Source organism: Branchiostoma floridae, chromosome 14 (assembly GCF_000003815.2).
Source record: "Branchiostoma floridae strain S238N-H82 chromosome 14, Bfl_VNyyK, whole genome shotgun sequence".
NCBI lineage: Eukaryota > Metazoa > Chordata > Leptocardii > Amphioxiformes > Branchiostomatidae > Branchiostoma > Branchiostoma floridae.
In genome coordinates this window covers 15927343-15942700 of record NC_049992.1, presented here as the reverse complement: position 1 = coordinate 15942700, position 15358 = coordinate 15927343, and the positions used below count along the sequence as shown (strand labels likewise).

Here is a 15358-nt window from a genome sequence, read left to right as displayed (position 1 = left end):
GTCATAGGGGATGGCTGGATGCGCTGTGTAAGCGTTTACTGCAACCCAAATACAGTAATGTAGCCCGGTGAATCACAGGCACTCAATACAAACTGTTGCATGAATTGCACGTCGTACGAAAACTGCTAAAGATTGGGTCAAACGTCACCGAGAATAATGAATCTACAGTTCTTGTGATTTGTGCCATATTTTACAGTTAAACTTCTCTGTTATCTCACCAACCATCTGTTTGGAGATGATGATTCTTCACCAGACATGTAAAAACAGATATCTTTGTTACGATAATGTTCGGCTCTTTTATTCCTTTTATTACGGAACTCATTCCACATGTTTATCGCTCCCTTTCCCCTCGTGTTCAAAGTATATCGATCCCTCCTTCCAGCCTTTTCCGATATCCTGTGGATTAGAATGTTAAAAGAAACTAGAATTAGCTTTAGTCTGCAGTCCCCGCGGATACTTATATTTTCTTTGACTGCGTTAATTGGCCTTGTGCAAGAGACAATTTCACTCCAAATTACATGTGACAAATTATCAAGACTCTTGGAAATTGGAATCCAGTTGCTTGAGCAACAATTACTATTCTTTTATCACCTGGATACCAAATCTTCTTCGACGCTTTTTTTTACAAAAACAAGAGTGCACCAATGGTGTTATGTAGTTTTCACATGATCTGTGAACTGTACCAACGAAGAATTATTCACTCCTAATTATCTCATAACTATCACAAGATAGTTGATGTCATTTTCAAACGAATCGATACCATAAGCTCCTATCATACCTAACCAGTACTCGTCCTGTCTCAGCAATTGTACTGGACATTTGTCTTTTTTGGGGGGGTCTATACCTTAATTTCTAACCTTGACAAGAAGGACAACACCGTAGTACATCGCTATCAATTTGAATTTTTGTACGCTCTCTTTGTCAACTACAGTGGCCTTCATCAATAGACGATTGACGATTTATCAGGGGGTCGATTTGTATTTATGGGGGGGGGGGTTGTATGCAAAGGGAGCGATTTGTATTCATTATGTGCAGTGTTTCAGTCCGGAGAGATGCAGCTTGATGTTACACCTCCGCCTTTGCGTGGGCGATCACTTTGAAGTTAAGACTCTGTCACATGAAATAGAGTTATCCATGTAATTTGTCGGAGGGAGAGGCCTGAAATCCCTTTATTACATTTGAATCAAAGCGTTGATCACAGCAGAGTTTGGTCCAAAGAACATGTAAAAATGAAATTACAACATGCGCGCTATGAAAGCTCTCCCTTGCTCGGCAATTTACCCTTGAAAGAACAAGGATTTCTCGTTCTGATATCGCTCAAAAGCATAACGTCATGTGACTCTCATACTCTCTAGCTTTTCTCGCGAAGTTTTCGGCGCCTTTTCATTTCCGGGGGGAGTTGGAAACTGTTTTATTCAGAAGGACAATGTAGCGTACCAATCCCTGCCCTAGATTTAACAAAGGGGGGATCACGAAGTCTGACAGCGGAGCTAAACGAATTTGTGGGGCGAAGTTGAAAGGAAAGACATCGCTGTGAAGTAAGACTTTCAATAATCGAGGTTGTAGGTGGGTTATTTCCCAAGAAGCCGCTTGTCAGTACGTGTAATGTGCGACGAAGTGTTGTAAATTGGGGCTGGTTGGAGATCGGTGAACCCAACTGCAAAAGCTCGTCCTCCAGTCTGTTATTGGCGATCGCCCTTGGTGCTGAAATTGAAGTGATTGCACAATTACCAAGGCAATTCCATACTTAAAAGGGTCGGGAAAATGACTTTAATGAAAGCGAGGTGGCCCATTACTTACCCCCAGTTCTTTCAACATTGCTACAGACCTATATGGTGCATCAGCGATTCCGTCTGCAATTTTCTACTCACCAGCGCCGCTTCCTGTGAAAAATGTGTGAAATTTGGCCTCAAGTGTTGCCAGTTTTAGAAGTTGAAACTAAAGATTAGCTCTTCCTTACTTCCTGTCCGAGCACTTTGACTCTGTCGGGTTGTAATGTGTAATGGTTGGCGAACGATAACCAATTGTGAGTAGATAAGTGTACTTCCTCCTTGGTTCCCGATTAGGGCTGTTCCGGGACAATTTTCTGCGGGAAATTTATGTTGCAGCCAAAAACGTTTCGTCTTGATACGAAGGTGAAGGCATTTTGTAGGTCCATTTTGCAGCACCTCTATCAGGTAGGCAGCTATCAAGGCGTGTTAGATAGGGTCATTTTGTCAGAATGACTCTCCAACACAAAACGGCTGCTCCAGGCACCACACACACCACTTTAGATTGCTCTTTTCACCTACCTACTCACGAGCCCATGACAGAACAGCATGCTGTAGCCAGGCTTAAAGCAAATTTGTCTTGTAGTAAGCCAAGTACTTTATCATATTTGACATCTTCTCTTGCCCACGATGGCCATAAAGGTGGAGTTTATGGCACGTATGCTGCGGTATCTGTACAATTCGTCTCTTAGCAAAGCACTATGTGCTCACGCACCGGTGTAAGCTATGTCTGACACATGCATTCGCTGTGCAAATCCTGGCTAACAAACTACGACCCATCTCTCATCCACGTTGTGCATAGTCAACCCCTGCAGCCCCTCGTAACATTTCTCATACAGCTTTTTGCCGAGATGGCAAATGTACAAAAGCGTCTTAGATGTAGCCCTAAATTGCCACACGTCTCGGGGTAGCCACCATCAGCAGTCATCAGTACAAGGAGCATTAGTGACTTTTTCTATACGGATGGAAACTTTTTTGATGGAAACGCATTCATCAAAGATGAGCGTCGCCTGCCTTTGAGTAATCTAGGTATAAAGTGCGAAGCTGCAGTGCTGTATTTTGTCTGGGACGAGCTATCTCCAATTTCCTTTCCATTTCCGCGACCAGTCTGAAACAGACGGTACGGAAGCTGCTATTATTGTCCTATTTGTTACGGATGCATGGCTTAAGGGTCAACAACGTTACCTGTTCATAGACGTATCATGTTTCAAACCAACTTTTCTTAACAAGTACAACAAAGAATACCATGCTTTGATACACTCTGTGTTGGTCATAATCACATCGATCAATTTGTGAAGCCTGTGTCAGGCCGAAATCAAATCATCCCACAAGATGAGACATAGAGAACAACTTCAGTTGAAGTTTACCTCAATAAGATATACAAGTATGATAAGAAAAACACTACTGACAGGTTTTAATTAGTTCGATGTTTGTGAAATAGATTATGTCATAAAGCATAACCACCGGCAACACATTATTGTGAATTAGCATAACATGGATCAATGATGATCCTAACATAAGGGAAATTAGCCGTCGTAAACTGTGATGATTAATGTACTTGTTCGGGCTAATAGCGCCGTCTTTGAACCGACATTGCCAGTCGCACATTCCTTGGCGCTCAGTACGCGCGCTATCGCCTGATCTTAACGATCTTCCCTCACTGAAGAGCGATGGTGCAATCATTTGTTCTTGTCAAGCGGCAAATAGCACCGGACGAGGTCCATCTATCAGGTATGGGTAGAGATCATTAGTGGAAACTACCGTAGGACAGACTTCAGAAATCATCGTTTGTCACGGAGTCCTGGGGCAGAGAGTAGATACACAGAGGCTGGGCCCACTTCATCATCGCGCGACCAGCTCGTCCCCAGGGCAGGCAGGTTGGGAAGAGTGAGTTCTGTCAAGGCTGCTATTTCCTCTGGTGCATGACGGGAACATCCGTCCATTGAATCAGCTCAGATTGTATCAGACCATGGATAGGAAACTACATAGACAGCTCACAGAGCAAACTTAGGTAATTAAATACTTTTTGTTACGGTAATCTACGTTTGAATCCTTAAGGTATCAAAATATTACATTGCTTGTTAGAGTTATGATCGGATGTATAGTTCTCAACCAATAAGAAGAGCGACAACAATGCGACAACTTTGTTTTAATCCCTAGTTGTATTATATGTGGTGTTATTGATAAGGACGATTTGTGATCATTCCGACTTTATTGGAATATCACTTGTTGTGAAGGTTGTAAAAGAGTTATATAAGATCCAGGTTTGCGAGGAGGACTCTTTTCTTCTACGCCATAAGCACAGGTGCACAAATAAGATAGTAAAACTGTTTTACGATGGTGTTTAAGGATCCCAGGCGACAGTTTAAACATATGCTACCGCTACAATTGCACGGCAAACCGTCTTTTGTTTGTGGTCTTATCTGATTGCCCATATCGTCTGCCGTTCCACCGTGTGCACACCGTGTTTCATTGCTGACATATTCATTGGAAAATTCGATATGAGCGAGCTAACAGTATACACCAGCGGCACATATCAGGATGAGATACGGTCGTAATAAACAGATACACAAGCTTGGTGATGCCTTTAATACCAACCAAGGTATCACCGTGTTGAATTAAAGCACTCTCATGTGTCATGTGTCAAACTTTATCTCATTCCGTTGAGTCAAAATGCACTCTCATAGATGGTATAACCTCATAGGCGTGGACCTACATTTAGGAGCTTTTCATCCCGTATTTCTAGGCATGTACTTTCTAGGACAAAGAATCAATGCACCACAGGTAGATAAGGTAATGGAAAAGACAGGTACCAAAATTGATTTCTTTCGTGCATCATTTTACAATATAGTGTATAAAGAAATCTGGGACTATATGGAGGATGAACCATCTCTTCGGAGGGGAGAACTCTGACTTAACTTAGACAAGTGCATATCCACCTTCCTATGTTTTTGGCCTGACCTGATCGTTTAGAGTCAACGCAGACATATCTACCTCTCGAAAAATCATTACCGTACCATGTCCAGAACAAGATATATCAAAACCAAAAGTTCCAATGCAGTACCATAGAAAAACGCGCTAGCCTATAGGCCCCAAATCTATGGATTTCTGTCTTTGGCAAACTCATATCAACATACATAATATCGTAAAAAGATTCATCGACGACTTGTCGAGTTATGCTGTTCATAAACACACAAGTACGCGCGCCTGAAAACAAAACCTTCTTGACGAAGGTAAAGATGGTACTATATAACGTTAGGCCGAGAAAAGGTCTCAAATTTGACTATGATTTTTGGTATAAAGCTACGAATAAAAGACTCTTTAATATCTGGTCTTGTCGTCAAACCGTATCCCATTGCTCCCATATGCATTTCGAAAGCTACCCGGACGTGTCTAATTCCCAGTCTGTCGTACTGGCTTTATAAAACACAGCGCTACTTTGTTAGATTAGTTCAGAAGGCTTATAAAATCGATATTTCCCCGCAGGAAGAATGATATGATCGCAACCACCCCTGGCGATAGATTAACGGTTTTCATGCGCCATTTCTTCTCTGTATGGTAATTCTTCACTGATCAACTATGATTTATCACTCCCGTGTGAAATCCTAGATTCATCTAGTTCGTCAGGTCGTAAATAATAAAACATATCTCAGACTTTTCGCTACAAGTTGACGTTATTCTAAGTTTCCGTGTTGTTATATATTCAAACTTCTATGACAACACATTATGGTTAGTTATCTATTTATTGCATGTAGTGTTGGATTCAACAGTAGGTACCATCCATGAAATGCTGCAACGGGAAAAATGAATGCTCCGTGCAGGAATGTCCAGAATGGATATGCATAGGAAAATTGGGAGAAAGGATTCAAACTTCTATGACAACACGTTATGATTAGTTATCTATTTATTGAATTTAGTGTTGGATTCAACAATAGGTACCATCCATGAAGTTCTGTAACGGAAAAATGAATGCTCCGTGCAGGAATGTCCAGAATGGATATGCATAGGTAAATTAGGAGAAATGATTCAAACTTCTATGACAACACTTTATGGTTAGTTATCTTTTTATTGAATTTAATGTTGGATTCAACAATAGGTACCAAGTGCTGCAACGAAAAAATGAATGCTCCGCGTAGGAATGTCCAGAATGGATATGCATAGGAAAATTGGGAGAAAGGATTCAAACTTCTATGACAACGCGTTATGGTTAGTTATCTGTTTATTGAATTCAATGTTGGATTCAACAATAGGTACCATCCATGAAGTGCTGCAACTGAAAAATGAATGCTCCGCCGTGCAGGAATGTCCAGAATGGATATGCATAGGTAAATTGGGAGAAAGAATACAGACAGAGAGAAGAAAAGCAGAATGAATGCACTACAAAGATCACCTTATTTTTCAACCACTGATAAAAAGTCTTTTATGATGATGAACCCACCTACGTTCATTACCAGCTTGATGCCACTCCAATAGATGGATGATCATTCCAAATCCTAGAAAGTATATTCAGGCAATTTGTACTTGTCTGAAGGAGCCGATATTTTGGTCAGTAATAAATCCATCTTCCTACATGGTCAATGAAAATGAAGACTTTCTGTCATATATATACGTTATCTCCATCATGTTTCGCCACAAGCGAGCACGTTGGAGATGTATTATACATGGTGAGTAAGAACACTGCTGCGAGCTAAATTTGAACACATGTGGAGAATTCTAAACTTTCCGTTACTTGAAATCAATTTGATTGTTCGCTTGCGTGATGAACAGGGATTAGACCTCATATCCTTCTGTATGAAGTTTTTGCATGATGGATGGCAAACTGAACAACGTGTAGTATAAACATATCAATATTGCGTCTCTTGGGAAGATTGTTTATAGGGCTCATGCAAATGTATTCCTAATATCCATTACTTGTAACAGCTCCACGCATCCTTAAACATGGTACCATTATAAAAAGTGGGATTGCGTTGATAGATTGTTGGCTTGATATGTTGTCTAATGTACAAACTGTTCACCATAGATCTTACCCAAGACTGCAAGTTGTGATAACAGGCCCTTGGGGTACAATGACTGATAGTTTCCTCACTTCTACACAGCGGTTACCATTTACGCCTGCAGTGGCAAGAATTTCCACAACTCTTTGGAGAAACTACGCCGTTAATCCAGCAAAAACTCTTCAGGGTACAATCTGTCAACCCGAAAACTGTGCAGCTCTCGGCTACGGTACAGTCTGACCAAGTGATAAAAGCTCCTTGGTCTGACTCGGTAAAAGCATCCTCTATAGGCTTCGTGGATGAATTACACTCCTCTAAGAGAAGAGCCACTACTCCGGAACGGTTAGGTTGTAAATCAATATGTTACAACTGGACTTAATGGCCACTCTCCGCTATACTTGTTGAGCTTGCAAATTCTGGTTTCTACGTTTTCTGATATAGGAGAAAGGGGGTATATTTTCATAAATCAGTGCAAATGGACAAAATCGAAATCCTGTATACCAGGTATAGTCAAGCCTTAAGGAATGGTGGAATTTAACGTCGAAAAATAGATCGTTTAGAAGCAGGCATGAACAGGTTTTTATGCAAACATTCATATCCTTAAATCCCTGTTGCTCTTCTGACAAATACAACGATGTACGAGTCGAAACCACAGAACATACCCCTAGGGCATTACAGCACGAGTCTCACTGGATTGCTCGCGACAGACTGTGCTAAGGAAATGTTGCTAACTTGGCGAATTCGTGTCAATTTTCCCTTGCGATCACACTGACGTACAGCGCATAATTTGCGTGTGAAGCCCAGATGAGCAGGCTTTTGTAAATCACAGTGTTGTCACTGAAACAAAAATCCACAGTTCCCTAAACAGTTGAAGTGGCCACTTCTGGCCTATCTTTCAAGAAGGTGCAAGCTAAGATATGACAGCTTATCTCTGACCTCCTGACCAGGCCTGCCACATCGACTTTGATTTCCGACTTCCGATTCTAATTGGCGCTCGGTTGTGTAACGTTATATATTGCTATTTTGGTTTGTTGATTGTTTAGTTTCTCTTCTTTCTCTTATTATTTTGTTGATGTTGATGTACAGGGCAGAGTGTGTTCAACCCTATATAAAGAAAACAGAAATAAATAAGTAAACAGATGAATAAATAATGATTCAAGATGCACCAGAAAAGGATTTGCAGTGATAAAAGGCTCGTTCTCATTTAAATGTCGAAATGCTGTCGCCTGACTTAACGCCTTGACATGGAGCAAATTATAGACAACATCACTGGTTCCTTCATTTCTCCACAACCCCTGTAATGTTTTACAAAAGATACACAAGAAAGAATGGTTCTCCTGTCGATTCGACAGATGAGCAGGCAGACAGGCATTTAAAAGATGCACAACAACATTCGTATTGGTTGATGGCATAGAAGATTATTATAGCCACGGGTGGGATTTCACCTCCTAAAAATGGCTGTCGCCTGAGAAGAAACGAAGAATTCAAATAGTAGCCAAAAATGTAACAATTCAGTTCCCAGAATGATTATTCGGTAGGTGAAATAAGCTGACCAGGCCCTCTGACAGATCACGTCAGATCGCTCCTGTCACTGATCTTGGAGGCTATGTGAGGTGGTTTATGCCTGTCGCCAGATTCGGTAACAAATGTTACCACCATGAGTACGTTGCCGCGGTTATATTATCCACGTATAAGACTAGAAATGGCCGTTTTTGTGACGCTTAAGGTTTTTCTGGCTTTCTAAAGTGTTGTTCACTGTCATTTGTATCCAACCTTGCTTAACAAAATGTTGTACAGAAATGACTCTAATAAACGTTACCATTGTTCGATTCTGTCTAAGCTTTCTATTTGACCTGGTTTAAAAAAAGCTGCCCACTTTTTAAATGTTCCTAGGAACGTCGGCTTATACCTAAATGATGAAGTCAATAAGGTGAGTCCTTTCGAAGAAAAGAGGGTAAAGTCTACTGTTGTAACAAACGTTACCGGTAACGTTTCTTACCTGCCCTGTAATGCATTACCAATGGGACCGAAATTAATAAGTTGACATTTTTTGGCTATGGTTAAAAGAGGAATTTTCCTAAACAACCACGTAGTTTTCACTGAAAATAAAGCCGATTCATTTTTCGACCAAAAAAATGCCATTTTTGACATTTCAATGAGAACGAGTGATTGCGTGTTCACTTATGTTACTTGTCACAACATTATGAAATATATAAAGTACGCCATTTTGAGAATTTTTGAAAATGCTACATAATCGCAATTTCAGGCGACAAATTGCGTCGGTATGCGTCACTTTGCAAAACGCCTGACCCAATTTGGTCCAGTCCAATAAGATAGCCGCTTTACAGATAGATTTACTGCGCACCGGACGGCAAGATAAGACCTGCCCACAAAAGGAAATCTTCAACATCCCATTTTGTGCGATAAGAAGTCAATTCAATTCCTATCTCGGTCACTTCCTTGCCTATCGGCTATCCACTGACGGAGCAGGTCTGGTGAGTAGATTCAGCACACGATATTAGAACCACCAGACCGTGTGTTGCCTACTGACAATGGTGAATCGGAGATGGTTGTAATCCCTGCTGACAATTTTGTTCTGCTTGGCTAAGCTCCCGACTTTTGCAACATTACACCGCCCCGAGCGTTCGAAGCAGAGCAAGACGCCATAATAGATGAAGGTGTCTCATGTCGCGACAGACAGCTCGCAGCTACGGAGTCGTGTTCAGCCACGTGTGTTGATTCTGAGACGGACAGAACACTACAAAATGTTCAAACCTAAAGTCTCCATGGGTACTATAATTTTCGTTATATTTGAATTTGTGTTATTATTACCACCACATCTGTTATAAGCATATTCATTGTCTTATCATATCTTTATTAGCTCACAGCATTACTTTATAATTTAATGCTGAATGGTTCAATGTTTTGTTAACATTTTTTTTTCAAAAGCTATAGATTTGAAAAAAAACTCTCTCGGCTCTGTCGATTTATAGGCTCAGATGAAGACGCTTTGCATGATCTACTTATAATCTCAATTAATACTTACACAGAAGGTTGTAGAACAATTTAAGGAAACAACCACCAGACCATTTTTTAAAGATTTTCTTGTGGATTTGTATTCTACTCCTGAAGCTTCGTGCAATTTTCAAGTTCGTGATGAGATATTTTTTCTTCGCCCATATTACGCCTGCTTGTCTATAATGCTTTCAAACCATTTGTTGTCTTCTTCGTTTCCAGAATGCTCGGCCCAATCTCCTATTGGCCTCACCTTACCAGAGATCGTTAACACCATTGTCGGAGACCCCGTCACCTTGCCTGCCACTTTCCAAACAAATCGCCAGGTGGTGTCGGTGTCTTGGAGCAAGCTCGACCCGCGACAACCAGCGAAGAGAATACCTGTGCTGAAGTATCTACCAATGCTGCAGTCCACAGAGTCTTACGGTAGCTTCAAAGGAAGAGTAGTCCTTGAAGGGAGGGCGTCCTTGAAGATTCAACGAACGACAAGAAAAGATGGCGGGACGTATGTCCTGGGAATCATGGGAGAAGGATTTCCTACAGAGGAAGGGTTCATTGAGATGAATGTGTTAGGTAAGTTTGATTATTGTTACAGTGACCGTCTTTAATTTTCTCGAGGCCTGTTTTCCCCCCATAACTTTATTCAAACAAGCAGCACAGACCCTACCAGAATATCAGAGTTTGGCATGTTGGTATCCTTTTTATTAAATATTAGCCCTTCTTGTAAATAAGGGTGTTATCACCCAAGTCACAAGTGCAATGATGTTCTATGAACTGTCAGTTAACATCGTTCTCTTTTAACGAATTAGACAACTTGGTTGCATTATATCTTAATTCAATGTTTCGCGGACAGTTAGTGCAGCGTTGGTCATAATGCACAATATTTTGTAATTGATTGACATCTAGTTCCGCCGAAAGTTGTGGTGGGTCCCACCAATCCTTACGTCACAGCCGAGGGTCGGTCAGCGTCTCTGACATGCGCAGTGAGAGATGCCAGTCCAAACGTGACGTCACTCCGGTGGGAGAAAGATGGCACCGCAATCGACACTCTCAGATTCGACTCCAAATATTCCGACGGGACACTCCAGTCTCCCGACCTCCTCATACATCACGTGACCAGGAGCGATGCTGGACGGTACCGGTGCGTGGCAGGTCACGTGGTCAAGCCTGTGAGTGACAGTCTCACACTGGAGGTTCGATGTGAGTAGAGATTTGAACTGTTTTTGATGGTTCAGCTACTGGTGATAGCCAATATTTGATGGTCCATATAGACCAAAGAAGTAAGATTCCAGTCTATAACTACCAACCATCTACTTTGACCATTTTTGTTAAGTCCCTTGGACAGAAAAGACTTAAGTTGGTATGTAATGTCAATTTGTGAGGAAATAGAAAAATGACAAAGACACTAATAGCACTAATATGAATCTGATATTTCACCGCACCACAATCAATTTCTGGAATAATGACTCAAACGACTTTCCTTCCAGATCCAGCAACGATCGTCAGTGTCTCCGATTCACTTTCCGTTGCGGTGTCAGACAACGCCGTCTTGCAGTGCGTCGCGGAGGGACACCCTCCCCCAAACGTCACGTGGTCCAGAAACGGAGTACGCCTGCGCAGTACTACCAAGCGGCTATCCCGCGGTGTTTGCACGAGCTCCCTGGTGCTGCCGAAGGTTCGACTGAACGCCACGGGAACGTACGTGTGCACGGCGTCAAACAGCGTGGGCAAGGACGACATCAAGTCTGTCATGCTGTCCATCAGAGGTGATCAACTGCTGGATTAAGAATTAGCATACAAGTTAAACCTACATGATTCGAGTAACCGGAAATTACATTATAGAGAATTTGAACTGTTCGCATACTAAAATGACTTAGATTGACTGGGAAATCTGACCCAGTCGCTTTGGATTTTAAGAAATTTACATCAAGGCGTACTAACCTTCTTTTAGCCGGGGCGGGGGGCGATATCAACTTCCAATAACCTTTGAGCCATTGCTGACGTCACATATTTATAGAGTCACGTGTCGAGAACGACTGGGTCAGGTAACTGCACAGGACCGAGCGATTCAGTCGAAAATTTAAGTGGGTCAAATTGTTTGCAGTTCGCGAACAGTTTTTAAACAAATCTCCAAACTATGTGAAGAAGTTTGCAACGAATATTCGAATGTTTCCAAATATCAAATTCCAAATCGTGAAAAGAAATCACATATGTCAGATAATGATAAAGACGGTTCCATCATTCACTAACCCAAGTATGCCAGCAATGCCTGTAACATTCTTGTATTAATACTAGTAACAACAGCAAGAGAAGTGTGGAAAATAAATGTTTATACCAGAGTTGAGGAAGTACAGAGAAATTAATTTTGCTCATTCCCAGTTATATCGGGTGACCAAAAATGGAAGATACACACAACGGGAGTTTCGTCATCGCACGCACAAATACACGTAAGTGATTCTCATACATTCAGTGGTACAAACGAAACGCTGTTTTTTCTCCCCAGTTGCCCGTACCGGAGGAGAGGGTGTGGACGTGCTGATCCTGGTGGGGGCCATCGCGGGCGGCATGTGGCTGGTCATCTGCCTGGCCCTGGCCGTGTACTTCGTCCGGCGCCGGAGACAGCGGCAGGAGAAGAAACGCTTCTCGTTCTACTACAACATGGGGAGGGGGCAGGGGGACAAGGGCGGGGACAGGCCGGGGGAGGAGACTCTGGAGGTCACCCGGCACCCGAATCTCAAGCCGCCTGGTATTTTAGTTTCTTTGTTTATTTGAATAGTTTTCTAACCAGCTGTGTTGGGCAAGGATACATAGCATCAGTTCTGTTAGCTTTTAGTTTTAGCCTGAAATGCAGTCTTAGCTAAATTAAGTTAGCTTAAGTGGTGGATTTTAACTATCGCAAACAACACTAGATTCCAAGCTAGTCGTTTAAGATAAGTCTTAACAAATAACAACTATTGAAGTATTAAGTTGTTTGACTGGAAATTTTCTTGCTTATTGTTGTGTTCTCCAGTTAAGCCGCGTTCTCCCAGTGCACCTTACGGTGGCATAGAGACCATCAGACGAACGTCTAACAAGGGAAAGGGTGAGTTACTGGAGTCGCACTAGTTTTATCGACTGTACCTACTTAAAATGTCACAATATGGAATATGAATGTGATCGGTGTTGTACGTCACGCGAAGTAAAACTGTGATCTTATGTTTGGTAAAATGTTGTATACTGAGTAGAACTTGCTTAGTAAAAGATTGCTGTTTTGTTTTCTTTAAGTAGTGAGGAGATACGCCCGCGCCTTGTACTGCTACCGCCCGGCAGAGGAGAATGAGCTTGCTCTGGAGGTAGATGACGTCATCGAGGTGCTGGAGGGGGAAGATGGCGGCTGGTGCCTGGGTTACCTGAGGGGCAGGATAGGCCTGTTCCCCTCCAACTACGTCAAATTTCTGTCCGCGTCACAAGGTTTGGCAGTACGTTCCGTTGTGTGGATTTTTTTACTCATCTACACTGTATTTCATAGCTTATGATATTATCTATCAGTAGTAATTCTAACCTCATCATGCATCAATTGACTTGCCGTCCCATAGCTAATGATATTCACCAGAATGTGTATATTTCATGTTCAATCAACATGCTATTATTACAATGTATTGGCCATATATGTAACTTTATTTTTTTTTCCTGCAGTGTCAGCCGCCAAGCTGAGAGAGCTGTATGAACCTGTGGAGTCCAAATCGTCGTCATCCAAGGCCAGCCTGTGAAGGGATTTTACGACAGTGGTGTAACACGACATCATGTCCATTTTACCACAGGAATAGTTTAGAGGCAGAACAGGAGACAAGAAAGGACAGGGAGATATCCCGGAGATCTCTCCATTAGTATATATCCCCTTAGTCAAGGACTACTTGTACATGTAAATTATCAGTATACTAGTAGATACGTGACAGAGATAAACGTACTGAAGGACTTTCCAAAGTATCTGCATTGTATACCTGCCCGTGTGACGTGTACAATAATCCTAGAGTGAACATGGGCGACTATTTTGTTTCATTTACTCTATATTCAACTATTTATTTGTTACTCTGCAAGCTACGAGATGCAGAATTTGTAAATATGGAGTCATCTTCACACAGAAACATATCTATATTATGCTGTGTACATTATCGCTACCTTCTACTGGCAGGTAAGATGTATTTTCTCAAAAGTAAGTATGAATTGCAACCCAGATAATTTTTGAAATTGTCATTAGTGAAAATAGTTATAAGAAGATTAGTGATTTATTTGTATTTGTTAATACAATATGTGTGCCCTGTTTGGAATTGTACATATCAGGAATGTCTTTCTTGGATGAGCTTATGCGGATGACTAGAGTATTACAACGCGACTAATTTGGAAAACTAGCTATCAATGGTAGTTGATCATGACCTCTAGTTCCAATGTACTACCAATGAAAGAGGTAGATATCTTATTAGTAATCAAGACGACAGTTGTAACTGACACTCTGGTAGGTCTAGTCGCTCTAAGACGTACAGATATACTCGGCAATCTTTGATGTAAGCCTTCCCGTAAGGAATAGCATCAATATTTTCCTTTCGAATTCTTCTACTCGAGCCAACTGTTTAGATGTAAAATCTATACTCGTGTATTTCCTCAAATAGTTTATCTTGACATACCTACCATCTGCACTCCTGGTGTGGTTGTGCCTCCTAGGGCTAATACTCGTATACAGGTGTATTACATGTACACTGCAACCATGTTGTGAAAATGAGGTAACATTTGGATAAGCGTATTCTGTTTTTTATTTGTACTTTTCTTTGTCCACACAGTAGTTTTTTTTATATGATATAACGGAAAGCCACTTTCAGATATGTACATGCTGGGGACATATAGAATACATGTCCGGTACTGTGGTCGTACTGAATAAAAACGATTCTGCATATACAATGTAGTTACATAAACAAGACCTGTTTCATCATTAAAAGGACAACCCATAACAAAACTTTGTCCTTTGTTCAAAAGCCTTAGTCCGTTACATGGTCAATGCATTGCCACTTGTGCTGTGATCTCTCATTGCCTACGATAGGTAGCTCTTTTGTTATGTACACAGAATTAACTTTTGGCAAGCACTAGACTTACATACACACTTCATAGCAGTTTACAACATTGCTTTTCAATTCTCAATCAACGAATACACCTGAAAACTGCTTTAATTCCTCTCTATCTTTATGTTGGTAGTTCAACATTAGGTCCATTCTTCCAAAACCCGTGAAAAGTTCACTTACAAATCCAATTTCATGTTTCAAATCCATTATACACTGTTTCCCACCATTTCCGTTTTAACTTTCTCCTTATACCTTTCTTTTATTCACCCACATCGATGAGAATGCCAGATAAAAGATATCGTTATCCTATAAGAGATATCGTTATCCTATTCCAACAGACAGACAGGATTGGTTCTTTATCCCATATCTTTAGTCCTGAAAATTATTGTTTTGGAAACACGTACTAATGAGATGTGCTAATGATGGGTACAAAACTTTGACCCATTTTTTTTAACCCAGAAAGTATCATTCTTCCTATGGTACAAAATGG

General features: G+C 41.2%; 1 protein-coding gene across 3 annotated transcripts in view; it reads left to right on the top strand.

Moving 5' to 3' along the window:
* LOC118431177 (hemicentin-1-like) overlaps positions 1-13832 on the top strand; it is a 28145-nt gene extending 14313 nt beyond the window's left edge. The window contains exons 2-8 of one of the 3 annotated variants that reach the window (XM_035842296.1): positions 10001-10351; positions 10685-10978; positions 11266-11544; positions 12282-12524; positions 12789-12860; positions 13043-13236; positions 13454-13832. In XM_035842296.1, coding sequence (XP_035698189.1) covers positions 10001-10351; positions 10685-10978; positions 11266-11544; positions 12282-12524; positions 12789-12860; positions 13043-13236; positions 13454-13471 — 1451 coding nt within the window. In that variant the 3' untranslated portion in view covers positions 13472-13832. The remainder of the gene's footprint in view (positions 1-10000; positions 10352-10684; positions 10979-11265; positions 11545-12281; positions 12525-12788; positions 12861-13042; positions 13237-13453) is intronic. The other 2 variants (XM_035842295.1, XM_035842294.1) reach the window with 2 other exon arrangements.
* Positions 13833-15358: the final 1526 nt, after the last annotated feature.